This window comes from Grammomys surdaster, unplaced genomic scaffold (assembly GCF_004785775.1).
Source record: "Grammomys surdaster isolate TR1022 unplaced genomic scaffold, NIH_TR_1.0 136, whole genome shotgun sequence".
NCBI classification, from domain to species: Eukaryota; Metazoa; Chordata; class Mammalia; order Rodentia; family Muridae; genus Grammomys; species Grammomys surdaster.
Window position 1 is genome coordinate 12,257,280 of NW_021604594.1, and position 18,222 is coordinate 12,275,501.

The window sequence follows — 18,222 nt, forward strand, 5'->3', positions numbered from 1 at the left end:
CCATGGATTCAGTGGATCCCCAGAACCCTTCTGTGTTCATACCTGTTGCTTCATTCAAAGATGGCTCAAGGCGTATTGTTTCTAGAAAATGCTCTAAAATCTTTTCAGGTGTTCCTGACATCACAGTATACCTGGACAAGAAGTAAAAAAGACCATTAGTTTTTACAAAAGTGAGCACTCACTGGGAGAAACAAATTACCAATGTGTATGTATTTGAAAACGGAGATCCTGGGAAAACATCCGGACTACTTGTGACTAGTAATTTCTCTGTGGTGAGGGAGACCACGTACCTTGCCTAAGCACACAAGAAGACAGTAGGGGAATCATCAATAGAAGCAGTTACTAGAAATGTTCTCCCTGCCCTCTGCCCCCTACATAGACCTAAAGGAGCCTCTGAGAAAGCAGGTCCCACTGCTGAAGCTGAGGCTTGTCAGTCTTATTCTAAGGGAGAATGAAAAGTTGTATAGAAACCTGAGGCAGGGCAGGGAGGGAAGGGAAGGGGAAAATGATAGTGGACTGGGTTCCTCAGACATGGGTCACTCAGAGGAAATGGATTTCCAAGCTGATTTCTGGAATGCTCGTCCTTTCCAACTACACACTGCTTCGTGCTTTGGAAATCAGCTAATAATAATCAAGCAAAAGAAGCCAAAATCCGCAAGCACCAGTGAGCAAACAAACCCAGGGGACGTCACAAACAGGAGGTAGATCAGAAGCAGAAATCTATATGTAACTTATTCGATGTCAAATACAAATTATTTCAGGAGACTGCATTAGTCATTATTTTGAGGGATCTATTCGTGGTACCCTCTAATCAACAAGAGCATGTTGACTTTTAAGATTGAAAGTGAGTTAAAGTCAGAGTGAAGACAGCAGGAAATGCTGTAAATGTAAATGCTTGCTGTAGACAGGTAGAATACATGAAGATGATGTAGGTACCAATAGAACTCAGACCCTGCCTTCCTGCTTGGCGGAATGATGGAAAGGGAGTATAATAATGCAAAGAGCATTCTCTCATGTTCAGAAAGCAGAGACAGAATCGAGCTCAGAGAGAACCCAGCTTCCTTCACCTCCCTCACCTATGTGCTTTTCTAGCCTGCTTTGAGCCTGTGGAGGAGGTGTGTAGAGATGGCAAGAGCCTCTCAGCAGCATCAGCAGGTCTTACCTCCTGCCTGAGGGATGGATGGGAAGTGATGGCATATGACCCCAAGGACGTGGGAACAGAGCAAGTGTGGCAGTCTTGGAAGTCGAACTTGGGGCGGTGTGCATGCTAGGCAAAGGCTCTCCCACTGAGGCACAGCTCGTATGTATGAACATGAGTCTCTAGATGAGCTGCCAGAGGAGGAGTGTATGGGCGCGTAAATCAGGAAACAGGGTGGGGGGAGAGTGTTCTACACCTTTCTGCTGTTCACTATGAGGTGGGTGCTGAATGAGGTGCCCTGTTTACTTACTCCTGCTAGTTAATATTACCTCCACTCTGCAGGTGGAGAAACTGGTAAGCATTAGAGAATGAAACTGTGTGGTTAGTTGGTTTGTTTGGTTGGTTGTTTGGTTGGTTAGTTGAGTTTGTTTGCCTATGTAGTAAGATGCTCCATGTGGAGAAGAGGCCAGGTTTGGCTGTCAACAGCTCATTTCGAACAGGATATTTACCGTGTAGTTAAAAATCTTCCTCTTCAAGGAGGATTTGAAAGCAGTTTTTATGTAAATAAGAGTATAAATGCCTTCCTTAACTGAACGTTACTTCATGTGTTGTCGGGTAGCTAGGCCCACAGGTGATGCGTTTGTTTGTCAGAACTTTAATTCTCAAGCACTTTGTGTTTATGCTCTGGCTCTCCTTGTTTGGACTTCCCTTAGGTAGGGTGTCCCGCCTGATCACATAGACAAAAGGCCCACAGGCTAGCCACACAGCTGCCACTTCAACAGAGAGTTAAGTGTTTCTTTTAGGCTTTGCCTGTCTAGCCAGTCACACCCCATAGGATCTTTCTTTGGTACCTGACTCCCTCTAGTGGTTCAGCTTTGTGGTTTCCTTACCTAGCCTATAGTGCCATAGAACTCGGGAGTTAGGGCAGGGGACTGAAGAGGAAAAGAGGACATAGAAACCTCTGGATGGCCCTAGTTTTGCCTAAAACATCAGATTCTGGCTTTACCTCGTGCCAGAAACAGGCAGGTGTCTACGACTTGAGCCCTTATTATGTGAGAGTTAAAAGTCATTGAGACTAGATGGTGCAACCTTTGTCAGTTTATGGCAAGCAGAAGCTACTCCAGTTCTAGTCAAAAGTCGCCCTAGTTGGCTACAGCCAGCAGGTTGTCTTAAACTTGTGAGAGAAGAAAGAAAAGCCAAAGCAAGGTCCAGGGGCAGAGGAAGGACAAAGCTGATCTTCCTGTGACCGAGCTGGGAATACTTCAGCAGGAAAACTAGTCTAAGGAACAGGGCATGGCCCCAACATGAACAGGACAGTCATTTCAAATTACTAAATTCTCACAACCCAGTGACCAAGGCATCATGATGGTCAAAGGCATCAAAGTGGGTATCATGGTAAATCTACCATCAAAACCACGGACTTAATACCAGCATCAGTGCCACATTCATTGTTCAGTGGCTTGGGTGGAGCCAGGCAGTTTCTCAAGTTCCATGTGTACACAAAAACTAACCTGGATTTCTCAGGGGGAAAAAAGTATATCAGAAAAATAACATTATTGCCACCAACATGATGATGCTCTCTGAGTTTAAAAAGAACAACTTCTGCAGAAACAGATAGCCACACTGTGTCTGCCTGTAGACATGCTTGTTGGTATATTATCGAAGCTGATGAGAACATCAGCCATAAAATTTACTTACAGGCTTCCTCTTTTTAGCTCCAGTCAGTCTGGGAAAATGACTCCTTGAGAGAAGCTTTTCATTCTTTTGAAAGATGACTTTGTCTTGTATTGTTTTGTGCCCAGTGAATTAAACAAATAGGTTGCTACAAATGTGCACAGGTGTATTACCTTTAAATTATATAAGAAATTTGGACCGGAGGGCAGGAAACCAGTAGAAAACTAATACAAGTACTAAAATAAACATCAGACATGCAGTTTCTTCTCTTATATCACCTTTGTTTTGACTTTTAATTCCCCTGAATTCATAAGGGGAAAGGCACCTTGAACTGAAGACTTACAGATAGCACAGGTTTTTGATTCCTCCCTCTTGTATGAAAGAGGTGACGGGAAGTCCAGGGCATCTCTTGATCAAATGTTTCAAAGTTAAGGAGAACTATCCAGATTTACCTTTCCGGATACCATAGTTCTCCTGAGACATGAGATAGCACTAAAGAACATACTCATCTGCAAAACCACTTAGTTTTAATAAATCTCGGAAGTAGAGTAAACCCTCACACACACAAAGTTATCCTTGCCATTCTCCTCAGCAGGCTACAAGGACAGCTGCCCCAAACAAACAACAAAGAAAGATAACGGAGTGGGAACCACAGCTCAGCAGAGGAACACTTGCCTACACCTATAAGGCTCTGGGCTCAACCCCTGGTACAAAAGGAATAGATAAAAGATAAAAGCAAGCATAACTAATAAATAATGAAATCTGGGTGATAAGTTTAGAGTTTTGTGAGTGAAAGAACAGATTTTTTTTTTTAACATGGTTATTTATAATGCCACCCTCTTTGAAATACATTGTTTGCAGCATTTACCACGTGGTGTTGAAGATGTGGTGTTTACCTGCAGTCATCTCTCTGTAAATTTGGTACCAGCATGCACACCAATACCCAGACATACAGCTGCTCAAGCCCCTCATGCAAAATAACACAGTATGCATCTTCCCACATACTTTGATTTGCAGCCAGATTGTTGATAGTACTCCATCCTTACTGATAGCTGATGTGACATAAATAGTTGCTATTCTGTATTGCGTAAAGAATAACCATAGGGGTGAGACATGTGGACACGTTCTGATGGATCCCCCACACTGTGAGCAGTTTGGAACCCATGCAGCATACTACTCTGTTTTGATAACATAAGCCAGGAAGAAGGAGGAGCGAGGTGTGGAAGGCGGTCAAGCTGAACTTCCCTTTAAGGCATGACCCCTTCAGGGGGACCCCTTCAGGGGTCATCAGCTCGTTCACAGGGGTCAGATCTCAGATATTTACATTAAGATTCATGCCAGTAGCAAAATTATAGTTGTGAAGTAGCAACAAAAATAATTTTATAGTTGGGGTTGTCACCACATGAGGAACTGTACTGAAGGGCTACAGCATCTGGAAGGTTGAGAGCCGTTGGTTTAAGGCCCATAGGAGTTTTGCATCCTTGAGCAAGCTACTTGTCAGTGACAATGAAATGCCTCCATCCCCTAAATAGGGTTGCTGTAAGGATTAGAGAATCTTTACAAAGCATACTGTGCTTATTTAATAATATGTTTCTTCCTGTCTTCTTCTCAAATATGTTGACTTACCCAGATGAAAACATCGGAGTCATAGGCTTTTAGTGGAAACAATAGGATCTCATCAGTTTTGGTGAGCGAGCTGATAGAGGGAACCCCACTTTACTTGGCAACAAAGGGAAATGCTCTTTCAACATATTATTTGGTGATGTTTCTTTAGCAAACAAACATTCGTCTGCTTTCCTTACACACAGATTGAAAATTAATCCCCACTTAAAAATCGGCAAGCCCTGATTTCCTAGAGGCTCATTGCTAAATCTCTTGTCTCATCCGCACAAATGTGGGTACATTTCATGCAACAGTCTTAGGTAGGAAGTTACAGCAAATGCTGAAACTGAGCCCAGGTGCCCTGGAAATGACCCCAGTTAAACAAGAAGCTTGAGAAATATGAAGCAAGACTCCCATTTGACACTGGCAAGAGTTAAGTGCCCAGGAGTTCAATGAAACAGCATGTTTTCTACTCAAAATCAGGGTCTCATCCGTGTCCTCAGTCACTCTGATAGCAAACGGAAAACGCTTTATCAGAAACCTCCCCAGGACATTCAAATACCACAGAGTCTCATCACTGAGGCCTGTGCCCTGCACTTGCCTGGCATGCCTACTGGCATTGTTCTCTCAGGGTCTTCTCTTTGAGGCTATTATAGCTGAACAGTATGGAGGGAGAGGCCTTTGGAGCAGGACAATGCTCTCAGAGTATGTCTCTACCCTGCACCAAGCTCAATGCAGTGCCAGAAATGGATACATTATCCACCACAAGATGTGTGATTAGTCAATAGAGAGAGAGAAAAGTCATACATACTCCCATCTTCCACAAAAAGGAGAACATGCTATTGTAGAAACGATGCCATGTGAAAAGGTTAATCATAGTCTGGCAATTACAGTGTTGGATGCAAACATACTTTTGCTGAGGCTGGGAGTTTCCTTGATTAGAAGCTCTGTTCCCTGCTGGGACCTTCTCCAGTACCAAGACATCTTGGTCATGTTCTTTAAGTCTGACTGTATTCGCCTCAACGTCCTGCAAACACAAATTATACCACATACAGATGCTGCCGTTCACTCAGACAATGACAGAAATTTCCAATGCTTCAGAAACTCATTTGGTGCTTGTGATGTTAATTGTCGCGTCTACAAATTAAGCCATTTTCAAAGTCAAGGGCTGGAACGGTCAGAGGGAGGACCAGATGAAGTTTGAAGCATGTGCTTTTAAAACTGCTTTTACCATAATCTCAGAAAAACTCCAGAGGAGTCTGGTGTGCTGGCGGTGCTCTGGGAAATCTCTAGGGGAGGGCACGGAGCAGAGATTGGGGGGGGCACGGAGGAATTTATTCTTTCTAAAAATATGTGGCAAACAGTACTGAGCTTCAGCAGAGTTCTTTTCTCTTATATGATCTGTAGGAGCAGCGCTTCTATCTAATTAAGCAACTGTTTTGTTTCAACCTGGACATGTGCAGGTATATGCAAATCCATGTTTCTTTGTGTGCATTCCTCTTGTATGAGCGTGCATGCAGAAGCCAGGGGTCTATGCCTCAACAAATCTCCACCTTTTTTTTTTTTAAGAAGTGAACCTGGAGCTCTCTGATTCGACTAGAATGGCTGGCCAGCAAACCCCATGAGTCCACCTGTCTCTGATGTCCCAGCACCAGGGTTACAGAGGCACATTGCTGTACACTGCTGTACTTGGCTTTTTAGGTGAGTTCTGGGAATCTGAACTCAAGTTCTCATGTTTACACACCAAACACTTCACTGAGCCATCTCCCCAACCCCAAGCAACAGTTCTTTCAGAATCAAATTGAAATGTGACCTAAGCCTTTCTCAGTTATTTTGAATGGCTTTATAAATTTCAGTGACACAATGGTTCAAATAGGACTCTTTCAAATGCTTTTACTTTTGGCAACCCCATGGGTGTAAACTTCAGAGTTAGTCACGTTTACTTTAAAATTATTTACTCTGAAAATGTTACTACTTTATATATATTTGGTCTCTTTAAATGAAACCAGGTAAGGATGATATCCAATTCCTATGATACATTTCCCTATATTATTCAACGGTATAAATTTTATAACTACTATTATCATTATTATTGACAGGGTCTCATACGGCCCAAGCTAGTGTCAAACTCTCAATGTAGCTGAGGCTGACCTTGAACTTCTGACCCTACAGGCTTCCACCTTCTAAGTCTGAGATGACTGTTGTGCACCACCTTGCCTGGTTCATACAGTATTAGGGATCGAACCCAGTGCTTCAGGCGTGCTGGCAAATGCACACCAGCTGAGTTACAGTCCAATCTTCTCCATGGTATGAACTTTGGCTTTCTTTGCTTTGTGACTGATTGTGTAAGCAGTGTTTTGGGCAGAGGCCAGGACTTTAGGCAGTGTAGAGAGAGAAGTTCACATGGAAGGAGAGGGACAGAGGGATCGTCTCTGGGATTTAACATCCCACACTCTTACAGACACCTTAAACGGCTATAGGGAGGCTCTTCATCTGAACTCAGCCTTAGGTGCAATCCCGCTGCTCCTCCACCACCCAGATCATTCACCTATTTGTCAATCTGTAATGGCTGTGGTTTGAAACCATCCGAGGTAAATCCCTTGAATGAATATGCTTTGTGGGGTAACCACAGCAGGCAGGCATTAATTTCTACGAGCAAGCACTCAGGAAGTCCAGAGTGTGTGGTGTTATGAGAATGGTTCTCTTGGGAAGAGATGGGAAACGAGACCACAGAGAAGACAGGGGGCAGAGAGAGGCTGCTGCTCTGCTGGACCAGAGGGTAGTAGAAAGGACATTATGAAGGATCTGTAGGAGACTAGAGAGAAATACATTAGAGCTATCTTACTAAGCCAACTGCTATTGTCGTCCAGTCATAGGTACCAGCAGAGGCATGTGAGGTATTTGCTCCAGTATATCTGATGTCTACAGCTGATGTACACCAGTCCACTGAGCACGCCTGTTTCATAACAAAGGCCCTTTGTTCGAGCATCTATTTGCCGTGTTCCTGTGGAATGAACATCTTCTTCAATCTTTTTTTTTTTAATTCAAGAAGGGGAAACATTGAATGTCCTTCAACTGAGGTTTACTCTCTCAACTCACCCTCAGGATCCGATTGAAGTCTTCCTTGTCAACTCTTAGGAAGTGACAATTATCTTCCCGAAGAACAATGGAGGCAGCTCTTGGAGCATCGTTCACCAGAGCCAGCTTGCCAAAGTCATCTCCCTCGTGCAGGGTGCAGACCACACCCTGGGGAGAGCGGGACAGTCAGGAAAAAAAAAAAGGATCAAACACCCTCCTTAACCTCCCCCACCCCCAAACATGGTGTCTGCAAGCAGCCTGCATCAGTATTACAATCAAATTAAAATGTTTCATATTTCTTTCACAGAATAAATACAGTCAGTGAATGACTCTGAGTGCAATAATTGAGAAAATTTATGATTAAAGATGAAATTATGTCTTTTCTACATGGAGTAACAACACCATGGTAAATTTAATTGCAGCAACATTGTTACTACTTAGAGGCACACTAGCAAATGGCGTATAATAAAGCTTCAAAAAGAAAAAGATATAGATAGACATATTATACCTTGCCATAAATGACTACATTCACGGATCCTTTCAGAATGATGTACCAGGAGGTACCTTCTTCCCCCTGGTTAAACACTAGACACAAAAAGATGGAGAGACTTATGACAAGAATAGAGGCACATCAATATAAATTACAGCTTATCAAATCATCGCTTTCAGGCTCCAGAATTCCGCATACATAAAATACAAAAAAAAATTACCGGCAAATCCTAACTAATTCAGGTAGAATATTATTGTCTCTCTACAGAACATAAAAGGACGAGAGACTTTAGTATTTGCTTTGCCCTGAGAGACAGGTTCTTACTGGGTATCAATTTACCAGCAATGCACTTCTTAATGGAAAGCGTGTTTCCCCCATAATTCACAAAGCATTGTGCTGTGCAAAATAGGTTTTAAAAATGATCTGACCAGCAATGTGAAGTTTGAAAACATGCAAATCAGTGCTGTTGCTTGTTGATAGATATGTACCTATACATACGTTTTTAATTGGTTAGGATAAGAACCAACATACTCAGGGTATGAATCCCTGTTGAGGAGGAGGGAAGAGCAGGCTAAAGGGAGGAACGCCAGACAGCTGGAGGACAGCTTCATTGTTTGGAAAGTGTTTAAACTGTAGTACAGACAGGAGCATTTTGATAAAAATAAAGTATTTTAATTATCTGTTTCCATCCATTTAAATATTTTACAGTACAGTGAAAATGACTAGTGATTTGAATGAAAAGAATTAATACTAATGAAAATGAATTAAATAAAGGAGAATTAAAGAGGCAAAAATAAAAATTATACAAAATTTGCCTGAAAAGGCAAAAATAATTTGATATTAGTGTTAGAAATAGTGTTCTTAGTGACTGAAAAACAGAAGACATTCTGAGATAGAATGTTTAAAGCTTGTCTATAACTCATATTTCTTGTTTATTTTTAACTATTGCAATGTACCTAACAAAGAGCAAAATTTTCCAAAATGTGTCTCCTGGAAGTTTGTTTAATTACTGGGGACTAACAAAGTGCCCTGCGTGTCCCTGGTTTAGTCCCATTTATATCTAGCGGTTCCTCTCAGTTTCGTACAGAAGCCCTGAGAACCTTTAACTAATGATTCGTCTTCTGACTCTGCCACAGATTAGACAAGGGAGCATTTCTTGACCTTAACCCCAACTGCTGAGCAAAGATTCTTGTACGCTAGTAGGAAACGCGGGCATCGGCAATGCTGTGTGCATCTATTAATGTCTGAATTTCTTGCTTCCAGGTATGATCACAGAATGGAAGGACTAGAAAGTCCTAGAGTTCTAGAATGTGAGTTCTAGAGAGAGGCCTCATGAGACTGATACTATGTGAATATCTGAGGCAGAGAAACCCTGTTGAGCTTGGAGACCATGGTGCATGGTGAAGGAAACCAGGAAACACAACTATACTTTAAACATAACTGTAACAGGAGATTTCCAAAGCCAAATTAGTTCACTGAAAAAAAAAATTAATCTTTTTTTTTTTGGTGACTGGGACTCAAAATTGCTCTGTACTCATGGATGACTTTGAACGTTAAAGTTTCCTACTTCCCTCTCCGGAGCACCCTCCCAGTTGGATCCTCTCAGTCCTCCTCCCCACACTGGGTTATGCAGTGCTCAGCATAGAACCTACGGAGGATTTCACACGCTAGGCCAGTGCTCTGCTATCTGAACTATCTCTCAGCCCCAGATTAGTTTTTCTAAATCCACAAATTGAAATGACGTCACTATATGGAAGTTACCACCCAGAGCCCTGCAGGAAGAGTAGAGGCTTCGTTCATCTCACCCATTTTAAACACTGTATTGAGCCAGAGGGGTAGAGAGCCCACAGGACTCAGACTGGCAAGTGCTACATGTGTGGTGTTAGAATACCCACCAAACTTCAGATTAACTGACACAAGATGGAATAGTCACCAGTCTAGAAAAGCGATATCCTGCGGGGTCAGAGTGGGGCCAACTGGGAGAGTATGGCATTGATTGACCTTGAACAGCAGGGGGTGTGGCCAGGCCTGACCGACAGGGGGTATGGCCAGGCTTAACCGGCAGGGGGTGTTGCCAGGCTTGACCGGCAGGGGGTGTGGCCAGGCATAGTGCTTCATTAGAATTCTCACTTACACACAGTTCCTCCTTTGGCATGAGACTCAAAAATGAGAACACCTGCTAACTCCCGTTTCACCTAGGGGGGGATAAAAAGAAAAAAAATGTGAGAAGACAAGGTACAGAGAAGGGATTTGTGTTTTGCGTGGGTGCCTGTTAGAAGTAGACTGGAGGCTCACCTTGAAGTTATCTATCACCTTGCTTATACAAATTCCTGTCATCCAGAAATACTTTCACTAGACTTGCTACTTGGATCTGAAAGTCTATACCAAAATTACTGTCTAGACAAGCTTATAACAGCTCCCACCAGGCAGACCCCTTAGGGACACGTATTCACCTTGTGGAGTGGCTGCATGCTACAGTGTACATGTGGAGGTTAGAGAACAACTCTCAAGAGTTGGTTCTCTCTGTCTACCGCGTGGGTTACTGGGATGGGGCTCAGGTTGTCAGGCTTGTTGCTATACCCACGCTAAGTCACTTAGGCTCAGTTACTATTTTTTCGTTGTGCGATTTTAATTTATTTTTCTTTGGTGTGTACTGTGTTTGCTTGTACTGTGTATGCCTGTGCACCACAGCTTGATTAAGAGATACTTACTGTGGTAGAAAGATGGGATAAGGCTTTAATATGAAGGAGCTCGTCGTAGATAATCTCTAGGTCATCCACAGTCCTCTGGCCAGGGCTATAAACAAAGGCAATAATGACACATTGTTATACAAGGTTCAAATACGAGAGTGCATCCATTGGCCAGTTACATGCTGAGGGGTTTATTCTATATAAAAAGATACTGACTGAGGAAGACTCTGAGCCATAATAACCCCTAAGGGGACTAGAAATGAATGTATTCACTAGTGGGAAGGATATGGGAGGAGTTGCATGTACACAGACTCCCATCCCTTCCAATCTCAGTGCAAAGAGCCCTTTATGTGGTCATTGGTTAACTTACCTGGGGCTTTGTAGATAACTGTAAAACATTGCTTTTTTATTACATCCTAATCAATAATGACGAAACTTGCCTCTTTGAGCACCAGGGACACTTAATTGGTCCCATTGACAATGGATTCCCATTCCTGGAGTATCTTAGCCTAACGACAAGGTAACACTGGGGCCATCGCCATACCAGGTTATATGTGATGGTCCTTCCAGAGGATTCAAATGATCTCTCACCCAGCCCTAAGGAGGCGTGTTCTTGAGGTGAAAACAAGACAAACCACACTGTCTGGAATGTCTAAGAGAAGAAAAGGGAGGTACGTCCATAGATCTGAAACTCTGTTCCATGGACTACCCCTGACACAAAGGGTTAGAGATTTATGTTAAAGTTTTTTTTTTTTTTAATTTCAAAGCTTAGTACTAATATCAAGTTAGTAATATACCTTTGTTGTATGGAGTAAGGGGTCATTTTTAACATAAGAAGACTGAACAACTTCCTAACTGCCTTTTATATCTAAGTTTATTTGGAATTATTAATGTCATTAAATGGTATTTAATAACATTATCATGGTAAGTGGAGGGCCTCCTTGGAGATAGCTGGAGGAAGAAAACATCATAACTTACATGTGACCTTCATAAAGACGGCTTTACCCTGAACAAAAGAATACTGTGTTCTTATTACACAGAATCAAAGGAGGACTTGTTTATTAATCCTGACTACACAAATCCAGGGATTGGGAGATGCCAGCCACATTCATTTCCCGCTAAGGATCATCACTGAAGGACACGGACACACCAATCCAGTGCTCAGTGGTGTCACCTAGAAAGCGCAGGACCTCAAAAGACAATGGAGAGAAGCTGGGGCCACAGGGGTGCTAAAGGAGCCAGGCCCTCTTAGCAAGTGCCCAATCTACCACTTGACTCACACGTGGGGATTGTGAGATGAGGACCCTTTGGGATTTAAAAGTCAATCAAGTCACCCTCAGGCATCTGCAGCCATGGAGGCAGCCATGGGGGAAAGGCTCAGGTAGGTGTAATAGGATTACAGCTCTCGGCTAGAGGAGCAGCCCCTGCTGTTCCTGCTTCTTGACATCAGCTGTAAATAATACAAATGCTCCTACAGACTTGGCTAACATCGAAAGGAGTTACTGGATCATCTTACCTCCTGGCTGTGGTCTGAGCTGAAGGTAGGGGAGCACAACCTCGAAAATAAAGGTTTACAAGTAAGTCCGTTCTAGAATCTTGACAGATTCAATATTGGAGTTGGGGGAGCCGATGTCTGGGTACTCGGGAGCATTTATAGGGTGGCAATATGAAACCTTTATTGCTTAGGTCATATGCAATTAAAAAAATCTAGAATTTTAAAATTTTATTTAAATTACCTATTTAATACATTAAATTTTTAAAATTTAAATACTGTCTTTAGAATTTAAAAATCTCATTACAATAAAAATAATTACATTTCATCAAGAGTTTCAAATATGATGGACTGTCAGATCTTCAAGGCAACAAGTATACTGTCAATGCTAAGCCATGCCAATTAGTCTTAGGATCTGTTGGGGAGAGGCCAAGATGACGACATCGGGCTACTTTTGAAACGCTCTGTTTAGTGTCCTATGCCAGAAACCTACCTGATTTCTCCTTCCCCACATAGCTTGTCTCCCACTTTCTGCTTTCCTAAACCCTTCCTCTACCTGTCTGTCCTGTCTGTCTCTCACAGTGTGCTCTGTCACCAGGGGGCTGCTCTGTTTTTTCTTCCTGAAGAAAACCCCAGCTCTCATCTGTGTAGCTTTGGGATCTATCTCATCCATCCCCAGACAGCATTCTTTCTTGACTTCTGTACTTCCTGGCTTCCTCATCCCAGTAACTGACATGTACCCCAAGCTTAATCTTTCCAGTACTTCTTTAGCATCCACCAAGTTTTCTAGTCATGTCACCATTTATTGTCAGTCTTTTCCTGATAGGGTGTTGTCTGCCCCAGCCATCCCCACATTCCTTCACTTCATGTCCTCAAGGCTTCCTGCAGCTTCTATTTACCAAAGAAGGTTCTTTCTGCCTCAACAGTTGCTCCGGTTCACCACCCCTTGTACTTGCAAGGCTGTGTTTCTGTGGTAATTTGCAACACTTCTCTGAGGAATGTTATTTGCTTGTTGGGTCCTAACTAACTCTCTACTCTTCTCAAGAGAAGCATTGTCAAAAGGCATCATACACTACATTAGAAACAGAAACTAGCGCTGAGGTCTAATCTATGAACTTTCTAGTTGCCTCCTAGTCTTCCGGCTCATTTCTGCGTCTGTAAGAATAGTAATAGTATGTGGAATTGCTGGAAAGGCACAGGAGGAAAGGCACACAAGCACTGCATATATAGGGGATATGGAACAAAAGCAGGATGGCATTATTATACAGACAGATTTTCATCATGGCTCATGGGATGGAGTTCTTAAAACTCATGATGAATTTAGAGGTGTGGCCACCAGAGCCACAGAGCACTTTGGTTCTGTGGCCTGAGGGAAATTGGAGTTTATGCTCTGTGATTTTCCCAATGAGGTTAAGTAACACAAGGTGTCCACAGCACATTTCATTTTGATCTGCATCATGACAAATAGTGACAGTTGCCTTGTCTTATCTGTGAGCTTCCTTATCTGTAGTTTTGCTCCCTGTAATTTCACATATCTCCAGCCAAATAAGGTTCAACATTCTTAGGTGGAAAATTCCAGAGACAAACAACTTACAGATTTCAAATAACTCATAGTAAATTACTTTGATTGCTTTATTTTATTCTAACTTATATATTAGATGCTATTATATATACATGATTTCTCTCTCTCTCTCTCTCTCTCCACACACACACACACACACACACACACACACACACACACTTATGTACCATCACAAACCCAAGGAGCATCATCGTGGGACATATCCTCCATGGATAAAAGCAGGTATTTTAATTCTCAATAGAGGAAATTGGATAGAAGTAATTGATTTCTTTTCAAATGATAGAAAATGTATAATCATACGATTATGACATGCAGGCAGTTACTCTCCATCAAAGTAAATGTGGGGGAGAGGTCTGGATGGAGGTGACCAGCTAAATAGCAACTGTTGGGCTAGGAGCTTTTTGGTCAGGTTTTGTCTGTGAGAAACAAGCAGATGCTGAGGTGGCAATTTCTGGTTCCGTTGGAGACTTAGTTGTGTCATGTGATTTTTTCTAGAAACTGTCTTATGAGAGGATGTTTTGGTGAGAACATCTAGAAGCTGCCATGTGATATTTTGCTGGAATGGACACTTGAGAGAACATGTGATGTGTGGAAAGAGTATAAGTATAACCCAACAGACAGTGGATGACACTGTGGCATTGGTTTTCCTTGCCACTCTTTGTTGGTCTTCGCTGGGCTTCACTGACACTGGTATTCACCAAAAATGCTCTTGCAATGGTTTGTCATGCTTTCTTCACGGATCTTCACTTGTTATGACTTTGTAGAGAGAAATGCACCAAGAAATGCCTGGTGGTATTCCCACTGCTTCTTGCCACTTCCAAGGACCCATGCCAATTGGCAGATCCCTTCAGTTTCTTCTGGGTCAAGTCACTGCTACTGATTCATGTGTGGTGTTTGCCAAGTTGACTAGACTGCCACTGCAGATTTATGGTTTGTTGTTTTGCTAGTGGACTCGACTGTTGACAACAAAGATTGGAATTGTCCCCAAAGAACTAATTCTAAACAGGTCCGCAACCCCCTCCCCCCATTTCCTATTAACCTTTTTCCACCTATCTCTGGTGGGTGGTGGGCTAGAAGGGAGATTGAGGCATTAAAGAACCATAATTAAGGTTTTGAAAAATGTAAGCCTACGAGATGGAGATGTTACTGCCACACTCCATAGTGAGCTTTATCAGAAGAACAGGAAGATGCCAGAGTTCTTGGATAGTGGAAGGCAGATAGGACTAGACAGAACGAGACTGGCAAGCTCTGGAGCCTGGCACTCACCGAAGCACCACCATGGAGATAAGTGGCGGCCCAGGCAACAGGCTCTACGTGAGCACCCAACTTGGTGAGGGGTGGGTCTCAGTGGTTCATCAACTGGCCCCTACTCAGATTGACTGGATTCTGGGGCCACTCCTGGCGTTCACCTACCACAATGAGCAGAGTTTATCATGGAGCTCTCTGAGATGATGTCCAGGAAAGATTCTCAGGGTAGCTGATGGATCCTGGAAATGTAGATCAGAGCTAATGGTTTTAGAGACCTGTAGTTGAAAATGGTTGTCCCAGGAAGGTTATAAAATGGTTTCAGGCTGGAGAAATTCTCTTTGTTTTGGCAGTAAGTGTGAAGGAGAGGTGTGGTTTCAGCCTCTTTGATTCCACATAAAGCACAGCCTGCTGGGAAGAAGCCTGGTGAAGATCCACCTTAGTGCTTTCAGGACAGTCTCTTGGGAGCGTCACTGGTGTACAGACACCCATGTGGCAGCTTGCCCCAGCCCATGGTCTTCATGAGCCAACCCAGGTAAATAGTCTTCTGTAGGGATTGACCAGATACTGTGGTGAAACATGTAGGAGCCCTTTGAAACCAAACTGAACAATGTCTAAACACAGTTTAGCTTTCAAATGAATGGGGGGAAAAAAAGAAAAACACTACAGTAACAACAGCTACAACAAAATAACTCTGCGGTCTCAAGTGTTCAATGAAATGACCCGGCAGGCCGCAGCTGCCATTTGGCAATAGACCCAGGCTGCCAGAAGCTCTTTGGTCCTGTTTACAGCATGTGGTTTGCTGAGGTGAGAGAAGTCAGCACTGCAAGGTGTGAAGAGACTTACTTTTTCAAAAATGAGTCTATTCACAATTCACAAAGATCAAAACACACATAAGAGATTTGCCCAGGGCCAGGATCCTGTCCTTCTGGGGCCTCAACATGTCATTAGGATTGACAGTTGAGGTAAATACTAGGCAGAAGGGCAGATGGAGCTAAAGCCAGTCTGGTCAACCTGTGCCCACCTAAGCAAATCAAAATGTGAGCCCCTGTCCTTCACAGAGCACCTCAGCATCAGCTGTAGGAATAACGGCAACAAATCTGGCTTCTCCCAAGGCTGTGGCTCAGGGCCGCTGTGCCATCTAGCGTCTTTGGGAAGGTTCGTCTCTCCACTCTCCCTTCAGATGGTGATACTCCCCTTGATCTGTCCCCAGCCCTCAAAGAGCATCTGAGAACATCTAAAACTGAGCCTTCCCTACCACAATCACTGAACAAAGTCATATTTTAAAAGCGGGTCTCTTGTGGCAAACAGTGGCATTAGGTACCTTTCATGCTTTGGTCTTTATGGGGGTGACAGGGGAAAAAATGGAGAAGCAATCCTACAAATCAGCCCCCAGCCTGTTCAATCGGTAATGAAAGGGTCCCAAGGACTGAAGGCAATTTGGCTTTCAAGAGGAAAGGGAAACAGGGCGAGAGTGGGGAGGAGATAACTCCCATGGACCTTCAGAAGGGGAACCTGCAAAGCTGGGGAAGTGAATTGACTCTCTGGATGCTGAGTGGCAGCTGGTGAATGTACATGGTCTTTACTTGTCCTTCTCCAGATGTCACAGGGAGAGATGTTAGGCATCCCTGCTTCTTTACAAACCTGCGTGGTGCCACATTGATGTGGATTTGTTGGATCCCGCTGTGGAAAGGCCTAGTTTCTACAAGGGCTGCATTCTGGCAGCAATGTCTAGTTACAGACAAGATAATAAACGGGGATGGAGGGAGAAGCAGTTTATACATTAAAGGATGGGAGGGCTCGGGTGATATTGGACGCTGCTGGTAAATACCGTTTTATCAAGGAATTTATCAAGGTCAGAGACGGAGTTCCTCAGCTACTGGGATGTGGATAAAACGAGAAATTCACCCATCTACCAAGTGGCATGTAGGCACAACTCTGGGTACAATATGCAGGGGAGAAGGTGAATAAACTGGCTCAGTAGACCCGCCACCTGGTAAACACTGATTTGCGTAAAAAACACTAAGAGAAGTCAATATAATAAATACAAATGCAAGTCACATATAAGTTTACCTCTGGGGAGGGCTGTTTATCTCTGGTGTAGGACTTCACCACAATCCACCTGATATGCTACTTAAGTCACGCATAACATTGTATCACTTTCTGATGCGGTAGAGACCATGTATAAATCTTACTTCTTCCACTCTCCTTAAAGGGAAGTATGGTAGTGATCTGTACTCTTGTCTAGAAAAACAGTTTGGTTTTGTTGCATGCTTGCTTGATTTTACCACCTCCCAATACCTTTCTTCATAGATGTAAGGGACATCCCCTGTGACTAAGTAAAGTAAGTAGCTGGCTCAGCTGTCACCCTTTCACCTTATCTTAACCACAGAGAACTTTGTTACATGCAAGTGGCTTTCTTCTGTTCTAACTGTAAAGCCTATGCAGTGGGGATTTGTGCTTCTCTGTGAGATTATAAATAATTACAAACTATCAGTAACCAGTAACAACTTTCTGTTTGTGAGAAAGGATGCCATCCTTCAAAGACATGGGACCCTGGTTCCATAGGTCAGAGACTCAAAGCCCTAAGTGCTTTTTAGGACAAAGTGATTGGTTGTGCCCAGGAACAGAAAATGTCTAATGTTCTTCCAGCATATATGTCTTACAAGGACACTCTAGAAGTTTAACATTAAACTTCTATTTAAAAAAATAAAGAATTATATGACTTTGTCTTATGAATATGGATAAGTTCCTGCATGTGTGTTTGTGTACCATGTGCATGCCCAGTGCTCAGTGCCCAAGAAACCCAGAAGAGGGTGTCAGAACCCCTAAAACTGGAATTGTAGGCTGTTGTGAGTCACAACAGAGCTGTAAACTAAACTCCAGTCCTCTACAAGAACAGTACGTGCTCTTAACCATTGCGTCATCTCTCTAGCCCCTAACGTTAAACTTTGTAAGATGCGCAACTGCTGATACTTTCCTTTGAAATGCCCAAGTATTAAGTAGAAGAGGACATAGGATGGAGTCAGATGGCAAAGCTCACATTCTGGTTTTGGGAGCAATAGAAAATACAAACTTTCAGTGGCGCTATAGGGGCACATTGTTAGCTTTACTTTTTTCTCAGTAAACTGTCAGTTCTTACCAGGCATAAGGTGAATTATCCTATCATTTTCTCTCCTCCTCCTCCTCCTCCTCCTCCTCCTCCTCCTCCTCCTCCTCTTCCTCCTCCTC

General features: G+C 43.1%; 1 protein-coding gene across 1 annotated transcript in view; it reads right to left on the reverse strand.

The window, feature by feature from the left end:
• The window catches only part of Rapgef4 (Rap guanine nucleotide exchange factor 4), a 285,390-nt gene that overhangs the window by 50,128 nt on the left and 217,040 nt on the right, over positions 1 to 18,222 (reverse strand). The window contains exons 11-16 of the mRNA XM_028762856.1: positions 10,694 to 10,778; positions 10,117 to 10,177; positions 8,001 to 8,077; positions 7,514 to 7,660; positions 5,326 to 5,441; positions 43 to 131 (exon numbers count right to left, since the gene is read on the reverse strand). Of these exons, the coding sequence (XP_028618689.1) occupies positions 43 to 131; positions 5,326 to 5,441; positions 7,514 to 7,660; positions 8,001 to 8,077; positions 10,117 to 10,177; positions 10,694 to 10,778 (575 nt within the window). The remainder of the gene's footprint in view (positions 1 to 42; positions 132 to 5,325; positions 5,442 to 7,513; positions 7,661 to 8,000; positions 8,078 to 10,116; positions 10,178 to 10,693; positions 10,779 to 18,222) is intronic.